Source organism: Thalassophryne amazonica, chromosome 5 (assembly GCF_902500255.1).
Source record: "Thalassophryne amazonica chromosome 5, fThaAma1.1, whole genome shotgun sequence".
Lineage (NCBI taxonomy): Eukaryota > Metazoa > Chordata > Actinopteri > Batrachoidiformes > Batrachoididae > Thalassophryne > Thalassophryne amazonica.
In genome coordinates this window covers 48,019,123-48,043,960 of record NC_047107.1, presented here as the reverse complement: position 1 = coordinate 48,043,960, position 24,838 = coordinate 48,019,123, and the positions used below count along the sequence as shown (strand labels likewise).

The 24,838-nt window shown below is 39.8% G+C and overlaps 1 protein-coding gene across 1 annotated transcript in view; it reads left to right on the top strand.

Moving 5' to 3' along the window:
- iqgap2 (IQ motif containing GTPase activating protein 2) overlaps positions 1-24,838 on the top strand; it is a 116,639-nt gene that overhangs the window by 70,632 nt on the left and 21,169 nt on the right. Inside the window, exons 19-29 of the mRNA XM_034170111.1 lie at positions 45-215; positions 1,050-1,133; positions 1,360-1,431; positions 1,519-1,588; positions 6,000-6,208; positions 9,267-9,407; positions 9,530-9,693; positions 9,808-10,032; positions 18,461-18,601; positions 21,203-21,287; positions 24,304-24,536. Coding sequence (XP_034026002.1) covers positions 45-215; positions 1,050-1,133; positions 1,360-1,431; positions 1,519-1,588; positions 6,000-6,208; positions 9,267-9,407; positions 9,530-9,693; positions 9,808-10,032; positions 18,461-18,601; positions 21,203-21,287; positions 24,304-24,536 — 1,595 coding nt within the window. The remainder of the gene's footprint in view (positions 1-44; positions 216-1,049; positions 1,134-1,359; positions 1,432-1,518; positions 1,589-5,999; positions 6,209-9,266; positions 9,408-9,529; positions 9,694-9,807; positions 10,033-18,460; positions 18,602-21,202; positions 21,288-24,303; positions 24,537-24,838) is intronic.

Genomic DNA, 24,838 nt, shown 5'->3' with positions numbered 1-24,838 from the left:
GGTGGGGGGGGGGGGGGGAACCCAACCCTGAATCCTTCTTCTAGAGTGTTGTTAGCTGTGTCACTGCAGAATACAACAGGGAACAGTTATGGTTGGCCAATGAATCCTTAGTGATCCAGCTGCAGGCTCGAATCAGAGGTTACCTGGTGAGGAAAAAGCAAGCCCAGAGATTGGAGTATCTACACCAACAAGAGCCACATGTTGTCAAATTACAGGTATTGTGTCAGTGCCACTGTGTCAGTGTTTTTATATAACGGCTGAGTGGATCCTTGTCATTTGATTGGTGCTTTGTATGTCACATGGCATGGATTATTCGTCCCATGTGTGTTGCATTGCATTTAGAGTGCAATTTGGTTCCATACGTTTGGTACCATTGCACTCTGCACACGGGCACACGTGCACACACACACACACACACACAACAAATCCACTTTGCTGTAAGCTGTCTGGTGTGATGTTTGTTGTTTTGTTTTTTTTCGCTGCACTGAGGAAATAAGTCTTTTTGTTTTTTTGGGGTAGTACACGCGCGCACAAGCACTCTCCCGCTTGTATAAGCACGCACGCTCACAAGCTGGGCGGCGCTTAGCTTTAAATCAAACATGACTTGTTTTGCTGACGGCCGACGATCTGATGCACGGCATGGCGGACTTCATCGTCAGAATTATTTTTGGACTCCTGTTTAAAGTTTGTGTTGGATTGTTGATATCAAAGCAGCAGTGATGCACCAAAGCTGGATTAATTGCTGACATTATTTTTTTCGCTGCACGGAGGACGTACCAAAATGTAAGTCCCTTTTCTGTTGTTTGTAAATTAATATAATATAAAATGACAAGGTTCTATTTTAGCCGTTATATAAAACAAATAATGCATGTTTTTACATTATTTCAGTATGAATATTTAATTAGGTGAAAGCTGGAACTACCATTCAGCGAGGCGAGTACCATTGAACTCATAAACATTCATTGTTTGTATAATAATGAATGATCACTTGCACAAAAAGGCTACTGATGTAACTCATGCAACATTTCTTTTCCCATCTTGTTTTACAGGCTTGCTGGAAAGGTTATAAACAGAGGAAATTGTACAAAGACAGAATGAACACATTTCAAAAAAATGTTGCTTCTGTTGTTAAGGTAATGATTTGTAGGCTGCTGTAAATAACAATATGCCAAAACTTTATTTTGTGTTTATCATGTAAAAACTACACCCATTTGTGGAAGTGCTTTGACTACTTTCTGGTATAGACTGAAACCTGAGACTGCGGATTGTAAACAATTAGTATTTGATTAATATATTTATTGTAACAGAATAAGAAAGTTAATGCATGAAGCATGTAATAAAAAAACACCGCTGTTTTAGATCCAGTCCCTTGTCAAAATGTGGAGAGCCAAGTGTAAATATAATCAAAGGATGCAGTACTTCAAAGATCATGTAAGTAACTCTTTGATTATCACTGAGCAGTACCATTCAATATATATTTTTTCTTTGTTGTTTAAGATTCATTATTTGGGTGTTTAGGAAAAAGATATTGTGAAGATTCAAGCTTTTTTAAAAGCCAGCAAAGCCAGAGATGACTACAGAACCCTCAGTGAGTCAACATATTTTACATTTAGATGTGCATCTACAAAAATAGAATATAAAAAAAGCAAAAAGCAACAACAAAAAATGCATATGAAAATGTTACAATATTTAATTTCAAGTTTGGACTCCTCAATGTTTCTGCAGTATAAATCCCATGAATCTCTGGTTCACTTCACACCAGCATAACCATGGGGAATACTGCTGACTTGATAGGTGTCCAGAAGACACCAGCTGACATTAAAGAAGGCTGAAAGGGTTGGCTGTTCACACAGATCTGTATTAAAGCATATCCATGCAGGGATTAAAGTTCTCCCTTGCTACGGCAGATTTCCATCAGTTGGGCTGCCAAAAGTTAAATTTTGGATGCAAAATCAAGGCTGGATACAAGATATAAAATTTGCCGTACCCCAGGACACATGCGTGCCACGTTCCAAACATTCAAAAAAAGATTTTTACCCATAATGCACTGCGGCATGTGTGTCTAAATGCTAAAACCTTCAAAATTAGTGCATTACTTTAAAAATATAGCTTTAAACATATAGCTCATATTTTCACTTTATAAAATGACAGACATGACATTAATTTCAATAACTTGTCTTTGAATTAGTTTGTTTAAAATTTTAACCATAAGTCAACTGTGTGCCTGTGCATGACTTGGGTGATATGCCAACGAGTGTGTATGGTGTGAAGAGAAATTCTTTTTTCTTTTTTCTTCCTCTTCGTTTCTCTCTGGTACTCAGGTCTCCTCTGCCTGCAGAGGATAGATCTGTATCTCTCATAGCTGTCTGCTGCAAAACATGTAACAGGCACTAAATCCTTTTATCTCAGAATTCATAAATGTTTTAACTGTTAAGCTGTATTCACTATGCCCACAAAAATATGTTAGAGGTCTAAAAATTATCAGACCTAAATTTATCAGAAGCTAATTGGTCCACTGTTGGTTTTCAAAGTTATCTGAAAAGCTAATCAGCTAATTAAAACATTAGCTTCGGTAATTACCAGTTAGCGGAACGGTGCCCACCATTGGTAGTCTTATCAAACAAACATGTTGGTTGTGATATCAGTTTGGGTTAAAGGCAATGAAAAGGTTAAAATGTGCAAAAGAAAATACAGATACAACACATATTAAGCAGTACAACTAAACTGGGAGGGAGGGGGGTGTTGGGCTGAGAAAATAGTAATAAAAAAAAAAAACCTCCAGAATGCATCACCAAAAAAGAAGACCCCCATTTCACATTCTGGCTACAGGGCTGAGATTTTAATTTGTATTGAATGAAATAAAAGCTGTCCTCTTAAAATGTGTTTATCCTGAAGTATTTAAATAATGTTTAGGTTAGAGTTTCTATATGATGCTGTAATACAAAAGAGCAGCAATAGTAAGTGAACGAAATATATTCTTATTCAGGAGGAGAACAATATGTTGTTTTCTTAGCGGTCTCCACGTTTGTTTTAAATTAAATGCTAGGATGCGATTGCAAAACAGTTTGTATTAGAAGATAGATGATGAACAATTTATGACTCGGCCCTGAAAAAAAAAAAATTTTTTTCTTTAATCCCTGTTAATGGCATATTGACTGGAAGGGAAAGTGCGGTAGGGACAGGCATGACTGCACCCTTGAGAAGTTTGCAAACAAAACAGATTCAAGAACTTCGGGGAGCATTACAAGGAGTGGACTGAAGCTGGAGACACTGCAACAGGAGCCACCTCACACAGACGTGTCCAGGAAAGTATCGCATTCCTTGTGTCAAGATACTCCTGAACTCGAGACAATATCAGAAGTGTCTTACCTGAGCGAAGGGGCAATGGAAAAGACCTTTGGTCAGTGGTCCAAAACCCTCTTTTCAGATAAAAATACATTTTCCATTTCATTTGGAAATCAAGGTCCCAGAGTCTGGAGGAACAGTGGAGAGACGCAGACTTCAAGTTGCTTGAAGTTCAGTGTTAAGTTTCACAGTCACTGATGATTTGGCGTGCCATGTCATCTGATGTTGTTCCACTGTGTCTCATGAAGTCCAAAGTCAATGAGATTTTGGAACACTTTATGCTTCCATCTGTTGACATGCTTTATGGAAGTATTGAACTCCTTTTCCAGCAGGATGTGGTGCCCGTCCACAGTGCCAAAGCTACTGCTAACTGCTTTGCTGATGTGATTACTGTACTTTTTTGGCTCCATAATGTCGCTTTGAGTTATTGTCCAGAGGAAGATTAGGCACACCAGACCCAACAATACAGATGAGCTGAAGGCAGCTATCAAAACAAGATGGCCTTTCATTACACCTCAGCAGTGACACAGGCCTATTGCCTCCATATCATGCCCCATGGATGGAGTCATTTATTCAGAAAGAGCTCCAACCAAGTATTGAGCATATAGATGAGCAAACGTTTCAGAATTTTGACATTTCTATTGACTTTTTTTTTAGGTGGTGTCCATAATTATCAAAACATAAATAAATGTTTTAAACTTTTTAGTTTTAGGTAATGATCCTAGAATATATTTATAAATTTAATTTTGTGAAATAAATGACAAAATGTTGAAGTTTTTCGTGATATTCTAATTTTATGACAACAATAAAATAAAAAATGGTAAATAAATGGACTGCATTGATATAGCACTTTTCCATCTGCATCAGACACTCAAAGTGCTTTACAATAATGCCTCACATTCACCCTGATGTCAGGGTGTTGCCATGCAAGGCGCTCACTACACACGGGGAGCAACTAGGGGATTAAGGATCTTGCCAAAGGGACCTTAGTGATTTTCTGGTCAGGCTGGGATTGGAACCAACGATCCTCTGGTCTCAAGCCCAACAGCTTAACCACTAGACCATCATCTCCCAGCTGTATAATTAGTGAATGTCATTGGGTTGATATAAATAATACATAAAAGGGGACGCAATACAGAACTCCGTGGTTAAATAACTGTGGTTAAAAAAAAAAAAATGTCACTCACAGGATTCAAAACCATAAAATCTGATTACCAGACAGAAACGCTACCATCGCTGGCCTCTAATCGGTGTGGAAAAATGCCTGAAATCAACAATGACATGAAGGTGGTGCTGTGTGCAGCCACTGCAGCCGGCGCAAAGGCGAACGATGTTTTATATATTTCCACGTGAGGACAGCAGGCTCTCTGTTTTGTGTGGTCATTAATTTTTGTTATTTTTTTTGCAATTGTTTAGGTAGGTATTGTCGTAATTATTTATATAACTGTCTTGGCGGTGGTTTCTGTGTTTTTAATGTGTGCACTGAGCCGTCATCCAGCTGTCAGTGTGCTGTGATCAGCTGACAGGCCACTCCCCGTGCTGTGTGGGATCAGACCTCGCTGTCCAGCCCCCATGTGATCAGATCTGTGCAAACATATAAGCATTTTATGCAAGTGTGCCCCCCCATGTAACATGCGCACACGTGTGCGACACATTCACCACGTGTGTGGCTTTTTGCAATTCCACAGTCATGGGGCACTTAGACAAATTTCACATCCAGCTCGACAGTGATTGTCTGCTCACTGTTGTAATGATGATAATGTGAATGGCCACACATTTTCTAAGTGCCAAATGAGTGGTGTTAGATGTTCGTGTGTGTCAGCTGGAATTTGGCCGACACCTGCCGCGAGAGGGTTCATTGGGCTCGCACAGCGCACACTCTGTCTTTCAGCCACTGGTGTGCGCAGATAGTTGTAGCAACAGGTGTACGAGGCGTTAGAAGCAGCTATGATTTTACGCATTTTGCATACGATTCCTGCTTCATGCGCACTTCATGCGCAGTTCGACCAAATTCGCGCTATGTGTGAAGGGACCCTTATGGAGGGTTTTTTTCTATTCTCAAATGACTTTGTTTTTTTGTTTTTTTTCTTTCTTTCTTTGTTGTGGTAAGTTTTGCAATTAGGTTTTGAAATTACATCATATTGTTATAATATATCAATTGTTATGTTGTTGGATTTTTGTTTTGTTGTTGCCAATAGATTTAGTTAGTTTAAAGGAACTAAAAACCATTTGGTGCTATAAGATGTCATACTACCATTTCAGACCAAAACAACGGCTTCCTTTCAGCCCCTGATCCCTTTCCCTCTCTCCTCTTCATAGAGGAGAAGGAATACCAATTGGAAACCTTTAGAAAATCAAAGGGCTCTTCACTTTATTGATTTTAAATAAACAATTTTCTTGGTCCCTTTTTGTTTTATTTTATTTTTTTAAATCTGTGAACAAGATTTCTTTAGGGGCAGAATTTCTGGAAAGTCATTACTGTCTACATTCTTGAATGTACAATGCCTTGTGGGTGGTCACTTAACATGCATGTATAGCTATGAAGACAAAGAACAGAAAGACTTAGGCTACCATGTAAATAGAGGGAGTGTTGCTTCAACTTGTGCATGTATTTTGACAGTATTTTGTAGACTAATTTATGTACAAACTCTTAGCTGGGGCCAAAGACCCTCCTCTGTCTGTGGTCCGTAAGTTTGTCCACCTGTTGGAGCAGAGTCCCTTGGATCTACAGGAAGAACAGGAATTGACACAGCTTAGGGAAGAAGTTGTCACCAAGATTCGCTCAAATCAGCAAATGGAGAAGGACTTGAACCTGATGGACATCAAGATTGGACTGTTGGTGAAGAATAGAATCACCCTTCAGGTTGGCAAAGTTGTTTATCTATAAAAGTAAATAGAAAATTATATTTTTTTACATCATAACTTGAATTTTTTTATGTACTACATTGATGTGAAACAAAAAAAAAATTGAAAGTGTTTTTTTTAGTGATCAACCCTTTAAAACTAATATGTTGTGGGAGGGCAAAGATTTAATGCACTGAACTGCAAAACAGATTAAACAGTTATGTCATGTTTAAATACAATTGTATACAAGTTACGTAAATATCAGGTGCTGATAACCTTAAACAAACACAAATTTGTCAGGTCATCTTGAGGGTCACAGTAACCCATTCATGTCAAGGAATCTTTGGCTCATTCTGTGTCCTACCATTACCAGGCTATAACACTAGTCTGCATGTTGCCACCAGCAGAGAGCTGAGCAAAGAACCAACTGCAAGATCTTGCTGATGCAATGTTGTGATGTCTTGTTTTATTAGACAACAATCAGCTGTGATCACGACACTACCTCCACAAAAAATTGCATGTTTCTCAGTAAGACTGAATAACATTAATTATTCCATGTGGCGCTGTCTTTTGACCACAGAAAAAACAACATCCCACTGCCTGCCGCCTTCTCCGGTGTCACTGAGGCTTGGACTCCTGGTAGCGCTTAGTTTAGCCATCGTTTAGCTCAGCTTAGTCGATAACTCAAAGGGGCGGTGAGCTGATACACATCACAGCTGTCCTGTTAATAATGGCCACTTGTTGTCGCCTTTCTCTCAGGCTCTGTGATCACAGATGCGGCTTCCTCAGCGAGACTTAGTTTAGCTTAGTTTAGCTTAGTTTAGCTTAGCCTTGTCACTGTGCAAACCATAAACGGCACCAATTCCATACTTTCAGGAGCGGGAATATGGCTTTAAGAATTTTCTCCTGCCTACACGAAAGGAGAGGATAAAATCCATGGTTATCAATGTTTTGAAGGTCGCTCTCACGCTGCACTGGCCTTTGCATCTGGTGTTTGTGCAAGATGCGCTATCTATTAAAAAAAAAAGAAAGAAAAACCTCTCACTTTCCTCCTCAAAATATTATCTTTGGAAAATCTGTCCACCTAATAAGCAGCACTAGTCATTTCAGTGCATCCTCTTAAAACAACAGATTTGAACCAATTTGACGCGTTTGCTGTCAAAGTACAAAATGAAAAGAGATTTCACACTGTAAAAAAAATTCAGTTTTTCCCCATTCATTTAAATAGAGTATCTTAAAAGAAGTGGCCTGAGATGATGCCACCAAAGTTCATATTCCTGACAGTTTGAGGTTTGTAAGCGTTTATCAGAGGGAGGTGAGATTATGGTAATTTCCCATGTTTTGCCAAAAATCAAACAAAACACAGTCTGTGGCTCACTGTTGCTTTGGTTTTGCCATCTGAGCCACTTTTGTTGTTGTGGTCCTTCTGATGCATATATTCTGCTTCACCTTTTTTCTCAACATGGTTTTGTTAGAGTGAGTAGTACCCAAAGTCCTACTACTTTGCAATTTTGCACAGGAGGATACACATAAAATGCACTTTTTGTCATGGTTCATGGTGGCTTGGCCCTGTAGGTTGTAGGAGGCAAATGCAGACTCACAGACACAGGTGTTGGATTAAGAAAAATAGCTTTATCTGGTAAGCAGGCAATAGGTTCGGTACACAGGGAATCAGTCAATGTAGTGGAGGTACAGGCAGGTAGCAAGCTGAGGCAGAGCCCAAAAATCAAGCACAGTTCCAGATACACGGCGACAGGAGTTCACAGGGCTGAGGCAGAGGCAAAGTCAAAAAAACGAGCAGAGTTCAGGGATAAGACGAGGTGGAGGTCGATAACACAGGCAAGGTCAGAAATACAACAAGGCAAAACAGGACAATGGCGTGAGGCTGGAAAGTGCAAAATGCAACAATCTGGTGAGGGACTGTGAGACTGTGAGGGCTTAAATACTAGTGGAAGAATCAGGGAGTGAAATGAGGATCAGGTGTGCAGAAAGTGCTGGAAGGGGGCGTAACCGGGGAAGACAAAGGTGAGTGCAAGAGAGTGCAGTAAGACAAAAGCAAAGTGCACTGGGGCAAGATAATTGACAGAAAACCTAATGGTGCAAAACATGCCATGCTTGACTAATCATAATAAACGCAGACAAAACAAAGGGGCAAAACTAAGACCTAAGGTGGCGTGTCCAAGAGTGGAAAACCAGAAAACTAAAGATAACTAAAACAAGAGGACGGGATACAGACAAGTGAATGCAATAAACACAAGAAAAAACAAACTGTTGACTGAATAGGAAATAAATGATGAACAAAAACAAAACCAGAGACTACAGAATATAGGTAATGTCATGAATGACTAAAAAACAGAAATATACTATACTTACAACAAAAATATTATACAAAGTAAAGAAACTAACAGACCAAAACAAGACTTAAATGACAACATATAATGAAATGAAAATTAAAATTAAAACCCTCAGAAAAAGCCTAGACCCAAATAAGGGGAAAACCCAGACATGAACCCTGGGCTGGGGCAGATCCTGACACTTTTTCTTCATCCAAAGATGACGCATCCTGTTCACTCTAGGCAGCTATGTTGTCACCACACGCCACCGACTTGCTGTGTTACGGCGATCGTCATTGGCCAACTGCTTGTAATCAATAGAACAATTGGTTAGTTCTGTTCTAGGCTTAGCTGGTATTTTTAACATGTAAACAATTAATAAAAATAAAAATTCCTCATTAATGTACCCAGATATTGTGTGTGAAAAGGAAGTGAACATTTCTTGTAATATCCACTACTAAATATACAAAAATCATGCCCACCCTTTTAATAAGTCACACAGTCACTATATATTGGGACAGCTAGATAGTTACAACTGCTGAAAATCATCCATTCAGTGCATTCATATGGACTATATTTGACAACAATTTTATTTACAGCAATTAAAACATTAACGTTTTACATTTTAACAGGTGTTTTCATGACCTTTTAGCATAGAATATATCAGTTAGGTGTGTCTAATAGTCTGTCAATTGTAATTCATCTTCGTACAGCTTGACTTTGATGTGTCTTTCTTCATATTAGGATGTTGTGTCACATAGTAAGAAAATGAACAAGAAAAGTAAAGAAGATCTGGCTGAAGGAGACAAATTGGGCATCAAGGGCCTTACTAAAGGCAAAAGGAGGAAATTAGAAGCCTACCAACATCTCTTTTACCTGCTACAGGTAATACAAAATGTGCCAAACTATCTGCATTCATTTTGTTGTTTTTCGCTTGGTTTGTTTGTTGATAATTTGACACAGCCATGTGACCTCATTCTGTCATCTCCATTTTCCCTCACTTTCAGACCAATCCGTCGTATCTGGCCAAACTGATCTTCCAGATGCCGCAAAACAAATCCACTAAGTTTATGGATACTGTGATCTTCACTTTGTATAATTACGCCTCTAACCAGAGAGAGGAATGTCTGCTCCTTAAACTATTCAAAACCGCTCTGGAGGAGGAAATCAAGTGAGGATTGCGGCTGTGATCAGTAGTGTAGCCGTGGCACGTGTGCTCTGCCTCTTAGGCAAAATTATCTTTGTTTTTGTGGGTAACACTGGATTTTTATTTTTTGTCTGTCAGCTCAAAGGTGGACCAGATCCAGGACATAGTGACAGGGAACCCAACAGTCATCAAAATGGTGGTAAGCTTCAACAGAGGTGCACGTGGCCACAACACCCTCAGGCAGCTTCTGGCTCCTGTAGTCAAAGACATCATTGAGGACAAGAGTCTGGGTATCAACACAAACCCTGTGGATGTCTACAAAGCCTGGGTCAATCAGCTGGAGTCAGCAACTGGGGAAGCCAGGTAAGGAATCTTTATTGGTTTTTAACATTATTTGTTTATGAGGGATTTTTTATGTAAGAGAGATAACTAGACACAATAAAAAAGGCTTAGTGGTTGGGATTCAAATTGAGGGCCACATTTTATGTGTCTATGCAGTCAAGTACACAAGTAGTTGGACCGTGGCTCAGTTTTTGTTTGTTGCCTCTGTATGCTCATTTGAATTGCAGTCTTTATTTATCATTTATTTATTTCCCTCCCCATGTCCATCCATTTTTGCTTGTTAGCACAGTATCTTAAGGACCACGAGGTATCCAAGTATCACCCAAGACCAAGACCACCCAAGTATCACGAGGGTGTACTTGGGTGGTCCCTCGACACTTTGTACTCCTTATTTGTGGGGACCGGTGGATATGTCATCTCCTGATGACTTTTGTTTCATGCACATAATCAAAGGGACTATAAACAAACTTGATAGAATTGCCTGTTTCTTTATTGGCTTGCCCCTTTTATTCTGCTCAACCCACTAGGGCTTCACCATTAATCACATCACAGTTGTAATTCCCATTAGCCCTATTGAGATATCTCATATTCCCTTGCGCGCCAGAGAGTCACTGTAGTCTAAACAACATAGAGAATCCACATGACAATTGCAAATGAACATGTATGACTGAAATGGAATTTTTTTTATGCTTTTCATCACGTTAAAAAGAGACTGCATGCATGAGACCCTGAAAACTCGCTAAAACAAACATTCCAAATAATCCATGTCTGCTACATTTTTATCTGAGTGGATCTTCATAAATGCAAACCGAATTTCAGACATCTTATATATTACTCTGGAACAAAAGGACAAACACTGTTGTAAAGGACAATAAACAGGGCATTAAAGAGCAAACTTCACTTTCCACCAGAATGACATGAACAGGAAACGATCGCAGCTCACATGTTTACATAAAACAAACACAATAACAGCGTCTAAAAACCTAGATAATCTATTCACAAGAGTTTTGGGCACAAAATACAATTCCAGTGAAGTTGGGATGTTGTGTGTAGCAGGAGGAAGAATATAATATGTATTTTAGGATATTTGAAATAATCACTTGGGGATAATTTTACCTCGAACACTGGGGGCACCACCTACGACTGAATGATATTATAACCAGGTTATAATAGCTATGATTTTAGGGTCAGTCAATAGGAAATATTAAAATCAGTCTCTAATCTTACAGTTGCAAGTTCTACATGTCAAGTCCGACCCCCTCTGTAAAACCATACAAAATCACAGACAACTTCACACGTTTAAGATATTTATTTAACTCAGGCAGGAGTTAAATAACAGGACTTATCATATACCTATAAATGATATGCCAATATGATTGGATAAAACACTATAGAATAAATAGCAATACATCCTTTTCGCAGACGGGTAATATTTTTCATACCACCCGAGTAATCAGCCAATCAGGTGTCACGTACAATTCTTTCCGCCTCGCTTAGAAAACAGCACTTGAAACTTGAGGTGGATGGATGATGAAAGAAGCAAAACACCTTCACAATTTATGTCGATATTTTGATGAATTTCTTCATTTACAGCAGCTTCATTAAACAAATGTACTTGAATGATTATCAGCATGACGGCAAGCTTACAGGCTAACCTCCACTAACACTAGAAGACAGTTGCCAGTTATGGCTTCTGAAACAAGGGAGAAAAAAAAGAAACAGCACCGTTCAGCTGAAGCATTAGTGTACGTAAAATATTCTGTCTGTTAAGAGCTTCACCTCTTGTTCCACGTGTGTATTTCCCTCCAATGTCATGTACGTCCACTAATGCTTCAGCTGAACTGTGCCGTTTCTTTTTTTGGTGAACAACTTGATAACTGATAATATCACAGTAAGCACTCTGAGGATGATGAATTTCACTGTGCAATTATTGTATGACGTTCAGATTATTTGGTTTAGTTGCGGGAGTTTAAGAATGAATTTCGTCCTAATCAGCAGGGAATTTACTTTAGTATTTATTAACCAAAGATGGTTAATGACAGTGAATAGAATTAAATAAAGCCACTCTGTTTATGTCTGACATCATGCCCAGGTCTTACTTGGATCATGCAATGTGCAGCTGGTCTCCATGAAGTCCAATGCTGGGAGCCGTCTGATTTTCAGTCAAGGAACCATCTGTCCACACAGCTGTCTCTGGTACCTTGGCAAAGGGACTCTGCTGGTCACCGCGCCCGGTTTCGTGGGTTACCAGGGGCACTTTCAGTCGTAATTGGTGTGACTTGCGATGACAGTTCACTCTCTGTTGCAGCTTAGCTGACCTGGATGTTTTTATTTCTGCAGCGCTTGTAGTCTGGGATTATCAGAATAAAGGCTTGAGTGTCTTTATTTTTTCGATTCGCCAAAACAAAAATTTGTCTTTCGTCTTCGTCTTTGGAAACCGGGTCAAATCAAAAACTCAATACAAAAATAGTTGACTTTGTGAGGAAAAATATTCACGAGAGGAATTGGGAGTTTAAGAAGAAAAAGGTTTTAATTTGAAAAATTGTCAAAGGAAGCTAAATGTGCCTGCGCGTTTAACTTTACAAAAGCTGAAAAGTTATTTGTAGAAAAAAGAAAAAAGTAATTTGTTGTTGGCGCGCACAAGAAATAAGTTTAAGCAACACGTGGTTGCAGACAAAGGGTCATAAAATCTGTACGGCTGAGGTGGCATCTAGACCCAAGAAAAGATATAAGGAGAAAGAAGAGGTCGGCGCGTAAGAGAGAAGAGGGTGAGTTCCCTGAGGGCACTTGCTTTTAAAGGGTTAAAAACTCCACCCCAAACAATTCTGGGTACTGTAGTTTTTTCTGTTTCTTTGTCTAGTTTTATAATAAATCACTGTCCACTCTTAGATTCCCGCTTTAAAACCAAACAAGTGCTGTAGGATAACTCTTGTAAATGGTTTTCCGTGGAAATACACACAACACGATTATATGAAAAATACACTTGATAAACTTCCTACAATCTCTAATCAGAACACAAGATACAATATATAAATCTCATGTGTGAGGTTAAATGATCATGTTTGTTTCTTTCTTTTCTGTGGTTTTTTTTTGTTACAGCACAAAATACAACTTTTTAAATGTGGTTGAACTTTATAATACTGTACAAGTTAATTACCTGCCCTTCCCCAATTTGTCCAACAGGCGTCACTCTTGGTTCATGGACTGGAAGGGACGGGGTTTTGGATTTCATTGTAAATAAAATATTATATTTGTCAATCCAGCATCGATTTTAACCAGACAAATTGCAGTGTGCTTCCCAAGTTGATGGTAGTTCATCTGTGGTATGACCTTTACTGGAATCTTGCTGTAAAACATAGTTCTGAAATGTTTGGGAGAAAGTATGTTCTTCTGGTGTCTGTGTTTTTGATGAGAAAGGAGTGGTCAACATCTGGTCTGGGATCTGATAAAGGATTCACACTCTTGTGAGGAATGCACTTTGGGGAGTCTTAAGCCCCTTTCACATCGGGGCTGCTCCCAGTTGCTTCCTGTGGTGTCATGACGACGCAGGAATTTCTGCGTCAGGTGCGTGCAGCAGGGGGCAGAGAGGAGGTGAGAATGCAGCCTGCAGCCTGCCCACTACATGTGTAAAATGTAAATAAAAACAGAATACAATGATTTGCAAATCCTCTTTAACCTATATTCAATTGAATACACCACAAAGACATGATATTTAATATTTAAACTGATAAATGTTATTGTTTTTGTGCAAATATTTGCTCATTTTGAAATGGATGCCTGCAACACATTTCAAAAAAGTTGGGAGGGGGCAACAAAAGACTGGGAAAGTTGATGAATGCTCAAAGAACACCTGTTTGGAAACAGGTGAGTGTCATGATTGGGTATAAAAGGAACATCCCCAAAAGCTTCAGCCGTTCACAAGCAACGATGGGGTGTAGTTCACCACTTTGTGACCAACTGCGTGAAAAAATAGTCCAACAGTTTAAGAACAATGTTTATCAATGTTCAATTGCAAGGAATTTAGGGATTCCGTCATCTACAGTCCATAATATAATCAGAAGATTCAGAGAATCTGGAGAACTTTCTACACGTAAGCGGAAAAGCCGAAAACCAACATTGAATGCCCATGAACTTCGATCCCTCAGGCGGCACTGCATTTTAACTGACATCGTGTAAAGGATCTTACCGCGTGGGCTCAGGAATACTTCAGAAAACCATGGTCAGTTAACACAGTTCGTCGCTACATCTACAAGTGCAAGTTAAAACTCTACCATGTAAAGCGAAAGCCATACATCAACAACATCCAGAAATGCCGCCACCTTCTCTGGGCCGGGCTCAATTTAAATGGACAGACGCAAGGTGGAAAAGTGTGTTGTGGTCTGACAAGTCCACATTTCAAATAGTTTTTGGAAATCGTGGATGTCATGTCCTCTGGACAAAAGAGGAGAAAGGCCATCCAGATTGTTAGCAGTGCAAACAGCATCTGTGATGGTATGGGGGTGTGTTAGTGCCCATGGCAAGGGGCAACTTGCACATCTGTGATGGCACCAGCAATTCTGTAAGGTACATCCAGGTTTTAGAGCAACATATGCTGCCATCCAAGCAACGTCTTTTTCAGGGACATCCCTGCTTATTTCAGCAAGACAGTGCCAAGCCACATTCTGCACGTTACAATGTTACAACAGTGTGGCTTTGTAGTAAAAGAGTGCGGGTACTAGACTGGCCTGCCCGCAGTCCAGACCTGTCGGCCATTGAAAATGTGTGGCAAAATATGACAACAGAGACCCCGGACTGTTGAACGACTGAAGTCGTACATCAAGCAAGAATGGGAAAGAATTCCACCTACAAAGCTTCAACAATTAGTGTCCTCAGTTCCCAAACACTTATTGGGTGTTGTTAGAAGGAAAGGTGATATAACACAGTGGTAAACATACCACTGTCCCAGCTTTTTTGAAACGTGTTGCAGGCATCCATTTCAAAATGAGCAAATATTTGCACAAAAACAAAGTTTATCAGTTTGAACATTAAATATCTTGTCTTTGTGGTGTATTGAATTGAATATAAGTTGAAGAGGATTTGCAAATCATTGTATTCTGTTTTATTTACATTTTACACAACGTCCCAACTTCATTGGAATTGGGGTTGTACAAAGAGTTTTACGTTGCAATGTTTATGCTGTTGTCCACGTAGCAGTTAAAGTGCAGCCTTATCAGAGCGTTTCAATGCAGTTTTTGATGTTAACCCTCTGGGGTTGACGCTGGCATATGACGGCTGAGTACAAGTTTTACTAAATTATAAATGACTTTTATGATATGAGATAGAAACGTACGTTTTTTGTTTGTTTGTTTGTTTTTTTTGCTGAAAAGTTAACTCTGCGGACTTTCGAGCCAGCCATCCACCATCTTTGTACTCCTCATAGAAGCTGTGTGATGACGTGCACAGTGTGAGTGTCCAATCAGAATTGGTTCACCGTCACATGGTTTTCCAATATCCAATTGTAGGGCAGAGCAGTCTCACATGGTCGACTTATTTCTGATTGTAAACCTTTATAGCATATGTATTCCGAAAGTACAGGTTGTCCTGAAAAAAGAGACATACCACTTGATTGTGGGATGCAGGGTGAGCTTTTAACAGCAATAATAAAACATTTATGCCAGGCGAGTGAACTGTCCAATAAATGCCCTCGGACCCCAGAGGGTTAATAACATCTTGCAGAGCGGTGACCTCTTCAAAGTTTTCCAAGATTTTGTGGGATTTGAAACCTCAATAGGGCGATTGCTAGCTTATGTGACTACATAATCATCAAAGGATGCGATTTAAATGATTGGCTAAATAAATAATCTTCTTGCACTTCACTGTGGTTTCTTTTGGTCTCTGTGTTCCGCAGTAGTAGTACACTCAGGACTGTGCTCTTCACTTGCTCCACCATGGTACCGTTAATACTGGGGAGTTTAAGCAGCAATGTTTTAAAGATTTGCCACAGTAAATAGAAATGCATCAGTGTTACTTGTGTAGGTGAGGAGATGGCACTTGCCAATGGCAACCTACTGCCACTAGTTTAGCATTAACCCTCTGGGGCCGACGCCGTCGTATACGACGGCTAAGACCAAGCTTTACTAAATTATAAATAACTTTTTAATGATATGCGATAGAAACTTTTTTTTTTGCTGAAAAGTTAACTCCACGGACTTTTGAGCCAGCCATCGACCATCTTTGCACTCCTCATAGAAGCTGTGTGATGACTTGTGCAATATGAGTGTCCAATCGGAATTGGTTCACTGTCACATGGTTTTCCAAAATCCAGTCATAGAGCAGATTCACCTCATGTGAAAGGCCAAAGATCATTTTCAGGAGTGATATGTTACTAGTTGGCCCGTTTGAATAGCCCCCTGGGTGCTCCAATGAGTACATACTATTGGGCTCCAAATGTGCCCTGCGCCATTATGCACAGTGATCACTGAAAGCAGACGGAGCAGACGGAGAGCCTCTGATGACAATCTCACGTGCTCAAACAAAGAGTGTGTAACTATGAGGATTGCTCCACTAGTTTGCATGTGAATGTTACTGGATAACTCTGTTGCTTTTACCATGAAGACAAAAAGAAAAACGCGTAGACCATTTTGTTATATATTGTTCAAAATGTGCATTTGTGTTTATTGTTTGAACCTTTTTGTTGTACGGTCTTTCACACAAGACCTCAAATTACCTTTATAAAGTGTCAAAACAGTTGTTTATTATAGTTTGCCGTGTGTTTTAAATAAATGTGTGTGGAAAATTATTTTCCGCTTTACTTTTTCCTTCCTTATTTTTGATTGTAAACCTTTATTACACTTATAAAACACAACAAAAACATATATATTCTGAAAGCACAGGTTGTCCTGAAAAAAGAGACATAAAACTTGATTGTGGGATGCAGAGAGAGCTGTTAACAGCAATAATAAAACATTTATCCCAGGCCAGTGAACTGTCCAAAAAATGCACTCAATAAGTTTATACAAAACAGAAATTCCAGGTTGAGCTCCTGCTAGCAAAGCAGCTTTTCCCTGGATTAATGTTAGCTGACACAGCTGACAGTTTGTTTGGCTTAGCTGTTAACATTATTTTAAAAACTACAAAATTAAATGTGTGTGCCTCTCTAGTGTAACCTTTTAAAACGTGTTTCTCTTACAATTAAATGCATAAATAAACTCTCTATAGACAGGCTGCTAATCTTTGCAGTGCAGCAGAACAGAACTGTTTCCAGTCACCGTAGCAGATGTTAAAATCGCCATCATAAATCCCCTACTGAGTGGGTTGTGATTAGTACTGAACCTTTTGAAGTCAGAAATCACCTCTTACATCTTCCCAACTTCAAGAGACTGAAATTCCTAATGTTGACTTATTATTAAAAAAATATTTATTTATGTGTGTGTGTGTGTGTGTGTGTGTGTGTGTGTGTGTGTGTGTGTGTGTGTGTGTGTGTGTGTGTGTGTGTGTGTGTGTGTGTGTGTGTGTGTGTGTGTGTGTGTGTGTGTGTGTGTGTGTGTGTGTGTGTGACCAGAAAGTAGAGTAACTCCATACTGAAAGTGACAACATTCAATGGCTGAGGGTTTTGACTGACAGGTGCCATATCATTTCCCATGCCAGAGTAACCATGCACTGATCACATGATAAAAACATATGTATTTTATCGCAGCGGATTATTGGATGCATGTTTTACCGTTTACAAAGTTTCAAAATGACAATATGTCCATATGGGTGCAAAATCAGTTTGAAAACTGGTATGAAATTTCCTTCACACAAAAGGAGAAAAAAAAATGGGGTGGGAAAGAGCAATTTCAGCTCATGTTTCTGTCAGGCAAGTTCATACACTCAAAAAAAAAAAAAAAAAAAATCAACATGGGTGTTGTTGGTTTTTATGTTACATGAAGATAAGTCTAACGTGGCATCTATAATATAGAATGAAGTTTTATGGGTGAACACATTCAAATCATGTAGTGTAAAAGTAAAATACGTTAACGTAGCCAGAAACAATTTTACTGAGCCGCGATAACATAATGTTCCCGGTAATAAAATGGTCCCAGCTAGAACCATGGTGACGTTCTTCTGCTTTTTTCTCATGTTGCGGTTATGACTGGCAGACGGAGTGTTTTGCCTTTTCCTGTCGCAAATCCATAATAGTTATTGTCAGGGTTGTTCACCGGACCCTCAAGAAGCCATATAGTGACATAGAAATCTCCGTCCCCCTCTGCATGTTCTTGCTGCATTCAACGCAAGCAAAAGTGTCACAATGATCGGCCGACACGTTTGGTGTGCAAGACCCATAAGAGTGCTTTGCATAGCATCACAATGATGTCTGTATGTGAACAGTCACTTTCAAATGTTTTATGTTTTGAACTTCTGGATCAGATGGAATGGTACTCAATAAATGCAGTCTATTTATGATATATGTCTTTTTTGTCTTTCTCAGCAAGTTGCCTTATGAAGTGACTCCTGAACAGGCCATGTCACACGAGGAAGTGCGCAATCGCTTGGAGGCTTCCAGTCTGGCTCTGCGCTCTGCTACAGATAAAGTCCTCAATTCTATTGTCTCCTCACTGGATAACATCCCGTAGGTCTTAAGACCCGTTGCGTGTTCTTGTTCTGTGTTCTGATGTTTTTGTTGCCTGTGTCAGTGCTAGAACACATAGTTCAGCACAGTTTTTCTGACAATGATACTATCCTTTGTAATAATTGAGATGCACATGCACTCCTAAGGTTTTCTCTGAATGCAAATTTTAACTTGGTGCAACTTGGTCACCCTTTGTTATATAGTAATTAGATAAAATAATTCCTTACAAACTAGCATAACATAACATAGCCATGCAGTAAATATTAACTTCATAAAGGGCTATGAGCTTAAATTAGTTTTCTTTGGAAATTATTCAAATCTAAAAACAAATACTTGATGCAGTGGTGTTGGGGTGCTACTGAATTATATTCACATCCTCCCTGCATTCTGCCACATCACACAGTTTCATCACTTAAGGTCAGAAATTACGGAAGTGACATGCTCTCCAAGCAAATTTGGATGGTTGCTTTTAATACTTTGTTTATATGGTAAAATTCAGTTGAGTGACAAAGCAAGTTGTGTTTTCTTACATGTACTTTGTTTAGCTGTGTAAAAATAGCTGCATTTAAAAAACAAAAAACAAAACTTGAATCCAGGCACGGCATCATTGCAGGCCTTATTGTGACATTTGATAAATAGACCATTGATACATTGTTTATCACATGCACACGGAGTACACCGCAAGTTGCTCATGTAGAACGCCGTGGGGTGCCGCGCCTTTTAATGCGGACATGCAGACTCCGTGTAAATCCACAGACATGACTGAATCTATGGATAACACTGAGACAAATGTGCATAATTTGCCCAAAGAAAAGTAAACAAAGTCCCTTAAACATGTCCCAGATGTGACAATATGAACAATAACACAATATTAAGTAGAGAACATTTCCGCTGTCATCTGTAATCCTGTACACACCGTGCACACATTTTTGTCATCATTCAGTATTACAAGAATAAAAACAGCTCATGTGACACTACATTTAATGTTTAGATCGTAACGTGCTTCACACAAATAACTGTGTTTGAGAGGAAAGCCAAAAAAAAAAAGCGGACTTTTCAGTGTTCTCAGGCAAATTGCAGAACGCTATAAAAATACAACGTTCCGTTCATTTATCAAAGACATTCAAGCACACCAACCCAAAAACCCACCAACTCAATATTTTTGGGTGTTTAGAAACAGTTAAAGGCGCACTGTATGCAGTTGAACTTGATCGAACTTTGTCCCAGCCCTCAGTTTTATTTGCGGCACAGTGCTCCATTTATCCACAATCACTGTTCACAGCAATCTGTCATTCAGCTTCCTGGTCGCAACGAAAATTCATCGATCCACTGACACCCCCCCCCAAAAAAAAGATGTTTAAGCGGTTGAGCACTGTGCTGATGTGATTAGTCGAGTATGCATGCTGTACAGGGCATCAGGTCCTCCTTAGCCTGCATGGAAAGCCACTCCTTGGCCATTGTTTGGACCAATATGCATTTATTGCTCTGTGTCTGCAGACACAACAGAGTTGGGAGTTCACGCTTAGTCCCGCAACATTAACACACTGCTGCACATGCGCACTCAGAATGTAACAACGGTCTATTCTGCTAAAGTTTTCAGATATGCAGCTAGCATATTGTCATAAAGTAGTCATTGTTTCAACTCCCCCATACAAAAACTTAAGAAATCAATAATAGTCATAATAATACTGTCAAATGTTTTTATTTTACTCTAAATACCACTAGATGGTGTTGCCCTTCAGTAATGCTTTTGTAAAGGTGCCCTGACACTTGCATGACTAATCCGTGCACTTGCACGTACATCGTGACAATCCCACCCGCTGCGTTTCCAGGTGGACGCCATGCTTTGTTCCACTGGCTGCCACGCGCTGTCCGCTGGATGCTGCATATATAAAATAATTATTTTGTAATGGATTAATTATTTCCTGTCTGAGTTAGCTGTTGAAAACGCCTCTAATCACTTCCGGAATCACAGAGGAGCGCTCCAGCTGCTGCTTTTCTCGCGCATGCGCACACTGAACAATGTGGAGAGAGTATTTGGAGCCATCTAAAAAGGTAATTATTTGTCATGTTTATATTGTCATGGCTTGGTAAAACAGTTGCATGTTCTTGCACGCAATCACTCACACTGTTCACTTCTTCTTTACTCGACTTGACGAGCTGCACGTAGTGTTGGAGAGTAGATCGCGCAACGTTCACTACCACTTCATGTTTGTTGCACAACATTTAATGCGTGAAAGATTTTTGGAATATTTCAAAATTGTTTTTGCACAATTGCACACACCATGCCCCTCTCACGTTCAGTCTACACCTGTTAACGACGTGTTTACTCTCCTACATGACACAGTGCATGCAAGTGCGTGCATCAAAGTTGTGCAATTGTCAGGGGGCCTTAAGACTACAGTTAAATATGTAAATTTGAGCATTAAAGTTAATGTTGCATCATAAGAAACCCATTATTAAATGTTGTAATAATTGCACAGATAAGAACATTCTCTTTCCAAAACTCCAAACTTGTCACAAGCTCTGTCGTTGTAGTATGGTATGTGAATGAATGTTCTCATGTGTTTGTGATGTCATTGCTGTTTGTTTTGCATGTAGTTATGGCATGAGATACATAGCAAAAGTTCTGAAGAACAGTCTCCATGAAAAGTTTCCAGATGCCTCGGAAGATGAGCTGTTGAAGGTAGAATCCTTCAGTTATATATGGAATTGTGCCTTTCAGTTTCTTACATGTATTTCTCTTTCTTTGCTCATTCTATAAAGATATTACAGGCTGGGTGATCAGACTTGTTTTTTAATGACAGTTACTCTGCAGTGTACTCTGTATCCTTTTACTGTGCAGTGTCCAGTGTTGTTTAGGCAGTAGGATATGAATGTACAGTGCATCCATAAAGTATTCACAGTGCTTCACTTTTTCCACATTTTGTCATGTTATAGTCTTATTCCAAAATGGAGTAAATTCTTTTTCCCCCTCAAAATTCTACTCACAACACCCCATAATGACAACATGAAATAAGTATTTTTTATTATTATTTTTAAATGTTTGCAAATGTGTTAAAAATAAAAACTAAATAAAATCTTTGGGCAGTTTTGCCCATTCCTCTTTGCAGCACCTCTCAAGCTCCATCAGGTTGGATGGGGAGCGTCGGTGCACAGCCATTTTCAGATCTCTCCAGAGATGTTCAATTGAATTCAGGTCTGGACTCTGGCTGGGCCACTCAAGGACATTCACAGAGTTGTCCTGAAGCCACTCCTTTATATTGGCTGTGTGCTTAGGGTCATTGTCCTGCTGAAAGGTGAATCATCCCCCAGTCTGAGGTCAAGAGTGCTCTGGAGCAGGTTTTTTATCCAGGATGTCTCTGTACTTTGCTGCATTCATCTTTTCGTCAATCATGATTAGTCTCCCAGTTCCTGCTGCTGAAAAACATCCTTACAGCATGATGCTGCAACCACCATGCTTCAGTGTAGGGATGGTACCTGGTTTCCTCCAAACATAACGCCTGACATTCATGCTACAGAGTTCAGACTTTGTCTCATCAGACCAGAGAATTTTGTTTCTCATGGTCTGAGAGTCCTTCAGGTGCCTTTTGGCAAAGTCCAGGCAGGCTGCCATGTGCCTTTTACTAAGGATTGGCTTCCATCTGGCCACACAGGCCTGATTGGTGGATAGCTGTAGAGATGTTTGGCTTTCTTGAAGGCTCTCTCCATAGAAGAATGCTGGAGCTCTGATAGAGTGTCTATCGGGTTCTTTGTCACCTCCCACAACCCCGATCACTCAGTTTAGACAAGGGGCCAGCTCTCGCAAGAGTCCTGGTGGATCCCAACTTCTTCCATTTGCGGATGATGGAGGCCGTTGTTCTCATTGGGATCTTCAAAACAGTAGAAATGTTTCTGTCCCCTTCCCCAGATTTGTGTCTCGAGACAGTTTTGTCTCAGAGGTCTACAGACAATTCCTTTGACTTCATGCTTGGTTTGTGCTCTGACATGCACTGTCAACTGTGGGACCTTATATGCGTGTCTTTTCAAATCATCTTCAATCAACTGAATTTACCTCAGGTAGACTCCAGTTAAGCTGTAAAAACATCTCAAGTATGACCAATGGGAACAGGATGCTCCTGAGCTCAATTTTGAGTTTCATAGCAAAGACTGTGAATACTTGAGCACATATGATTTCTTAGTTTGTTAGCTTTTTTTTTTAATATAAATTTACAACCCCCCCCCCCCCACAAAAAAAGTTGCATCATCATTATGGGGTATTATGTGTAGAACTTTGAGGGAAAAAAATTTATTTAATCCATTTTGAAATAAGGCTGTAACAAAAAATGTTGAAAAAGTGAAGCGCTGTCAGTACTGTCTGAGTGAGTGCGTGAATGCACAGCTTTGCAGCCAGTTTAGTGTTTGCACATATACTCAACAAAAATATAAACGCAACACTTTTGGTTTTGCTCCCATTTTGTATGAGATGAACTCAAAGATCTAAAACTTTTTCCACGTACACAATATCACCATTTCCCTCAAATATTGTTCACAAACCAGTCGAAATCTGTGATAGTGAGCACTTCTCCTTTGCTGAGATAATCCATCCCACCTCACAAGTGTGCCATATCAAGATGCTGATTAGACACCATGATTAGTGCACAGGTGTGCCTTAGACTGCCCACAATAAAAGACCACTCTGAAAGGTGCAGTTTTGTTTTACTGGGGGGGAATACCAGTCAGTATCTGGTGTGACCACCATATGCCTCATGCAGTGCAACACATCTCCTTCGCATCATCCGTGAAGAGAACACCTCTCCAACGTGCCAAACGCCAGCGAATGTGAGCATTTGCCCACTCAAGTCGGTTACGACGACGAACTGGAGTCAGGTCGAGACCCTGATGAGGACGACGAGCATGCAGATGAGCTTCCCTGAGACGGTTTCTGACAGTTTGTGCAGAAATTCTTTGGTTATGCAAACCGATTGTTTCAGCAGCTGTCCGAGTGGCTGGTCTCAGACGATCTTGGAGGTGAACATGCTGGATGTGGAGGTCCTGGGCTGGTGTGATTACACGTGGTCTGCGGTTGTGAAGCTGGTTGGATGTACTGCCAAATTCTCTGAAACGCCTTTGGAGATGGCTTATGGTAGAGAAATGAACATTCAATACACAAGCAACAGCTCTGGTTGACATTCCTGCTGTCAGCATGCCAATTGCACGCTCCCTCAAATCTTGCGACATCTGTGGCATTGTGCTGTGTGATAAAACTGCTCCTTTCAGAGTGGCCTTTTATTGTGGACAGTCTAAGGCACACCTGTGCACTAATCATGGTGTCTAATCAGCATCTTGATATGGCACACCTGTGAGGTGGGATGGATTATCTCAGCAAAGGAGAAGTGCTCACTATCACAGATTTAGACTGGTTTGTGAACAATATTTGAGGGAAATGGTGATATTATGTATGTGGAAAAAGTTTTAGATCTTTGAGTTCATCTCATACAAAATGGGAGCAAAACCAAAAGTGTTGCGTTTATATTTTTGTTGAGTGTAATTGAACTGTTCACAGGCACATATAAAGTTGTGCTACACCCTGGATGTTGATGTTCTGCTTGCATGTTTTTTCCGTGTTCTTTATTGCCATTTGTATAGTCTTGCTGAAATGAGTGGCTATGTATAAAGAAATATTTCAAAACATTTTGGCATTGCATTTACTTTTGATGCAGATTGTTGGAAACTTGCTCTACTACCGCTACATGAACCCAGCCATTGTGGCCCCCGATGGCTTTGACATCATCGACATGTCTGCAGGAGGACAGCTGCACTTAGATCAACGTCGTAATCTGGGATCTGTGGCAAAGATGCTCCAGCATTCTGCTGCCAATAAGCTTTTTGAGGGCGAGAATGCACATATGAAGCCTATGAACAACTACATATCACAGACATATGAGAAGTTTAGGTAAGATTTCAAAAAAAAAAAAATGTTGACACAGAATCTACAGTAATGTAAAATTTACCACCCCATTATTGTCAAGCAATGTTCTTGATGTTCATATAGTATTTCATTAGAAATACTTTGCTGGAGACTCAGTGGCCATTTAAAGGGATTTTTTTTTCCATTTGGCGTGCAAATATAAATCTTTAAAACTGATCACATTTGGAGCCAAAAATACTCCATAGACATTGAGGTGATTCATGCTTTTTAAAGACTAAGAGTGCACAACTGTACAGGGAGCATTTCCCACAAGTAATGTGTACCAC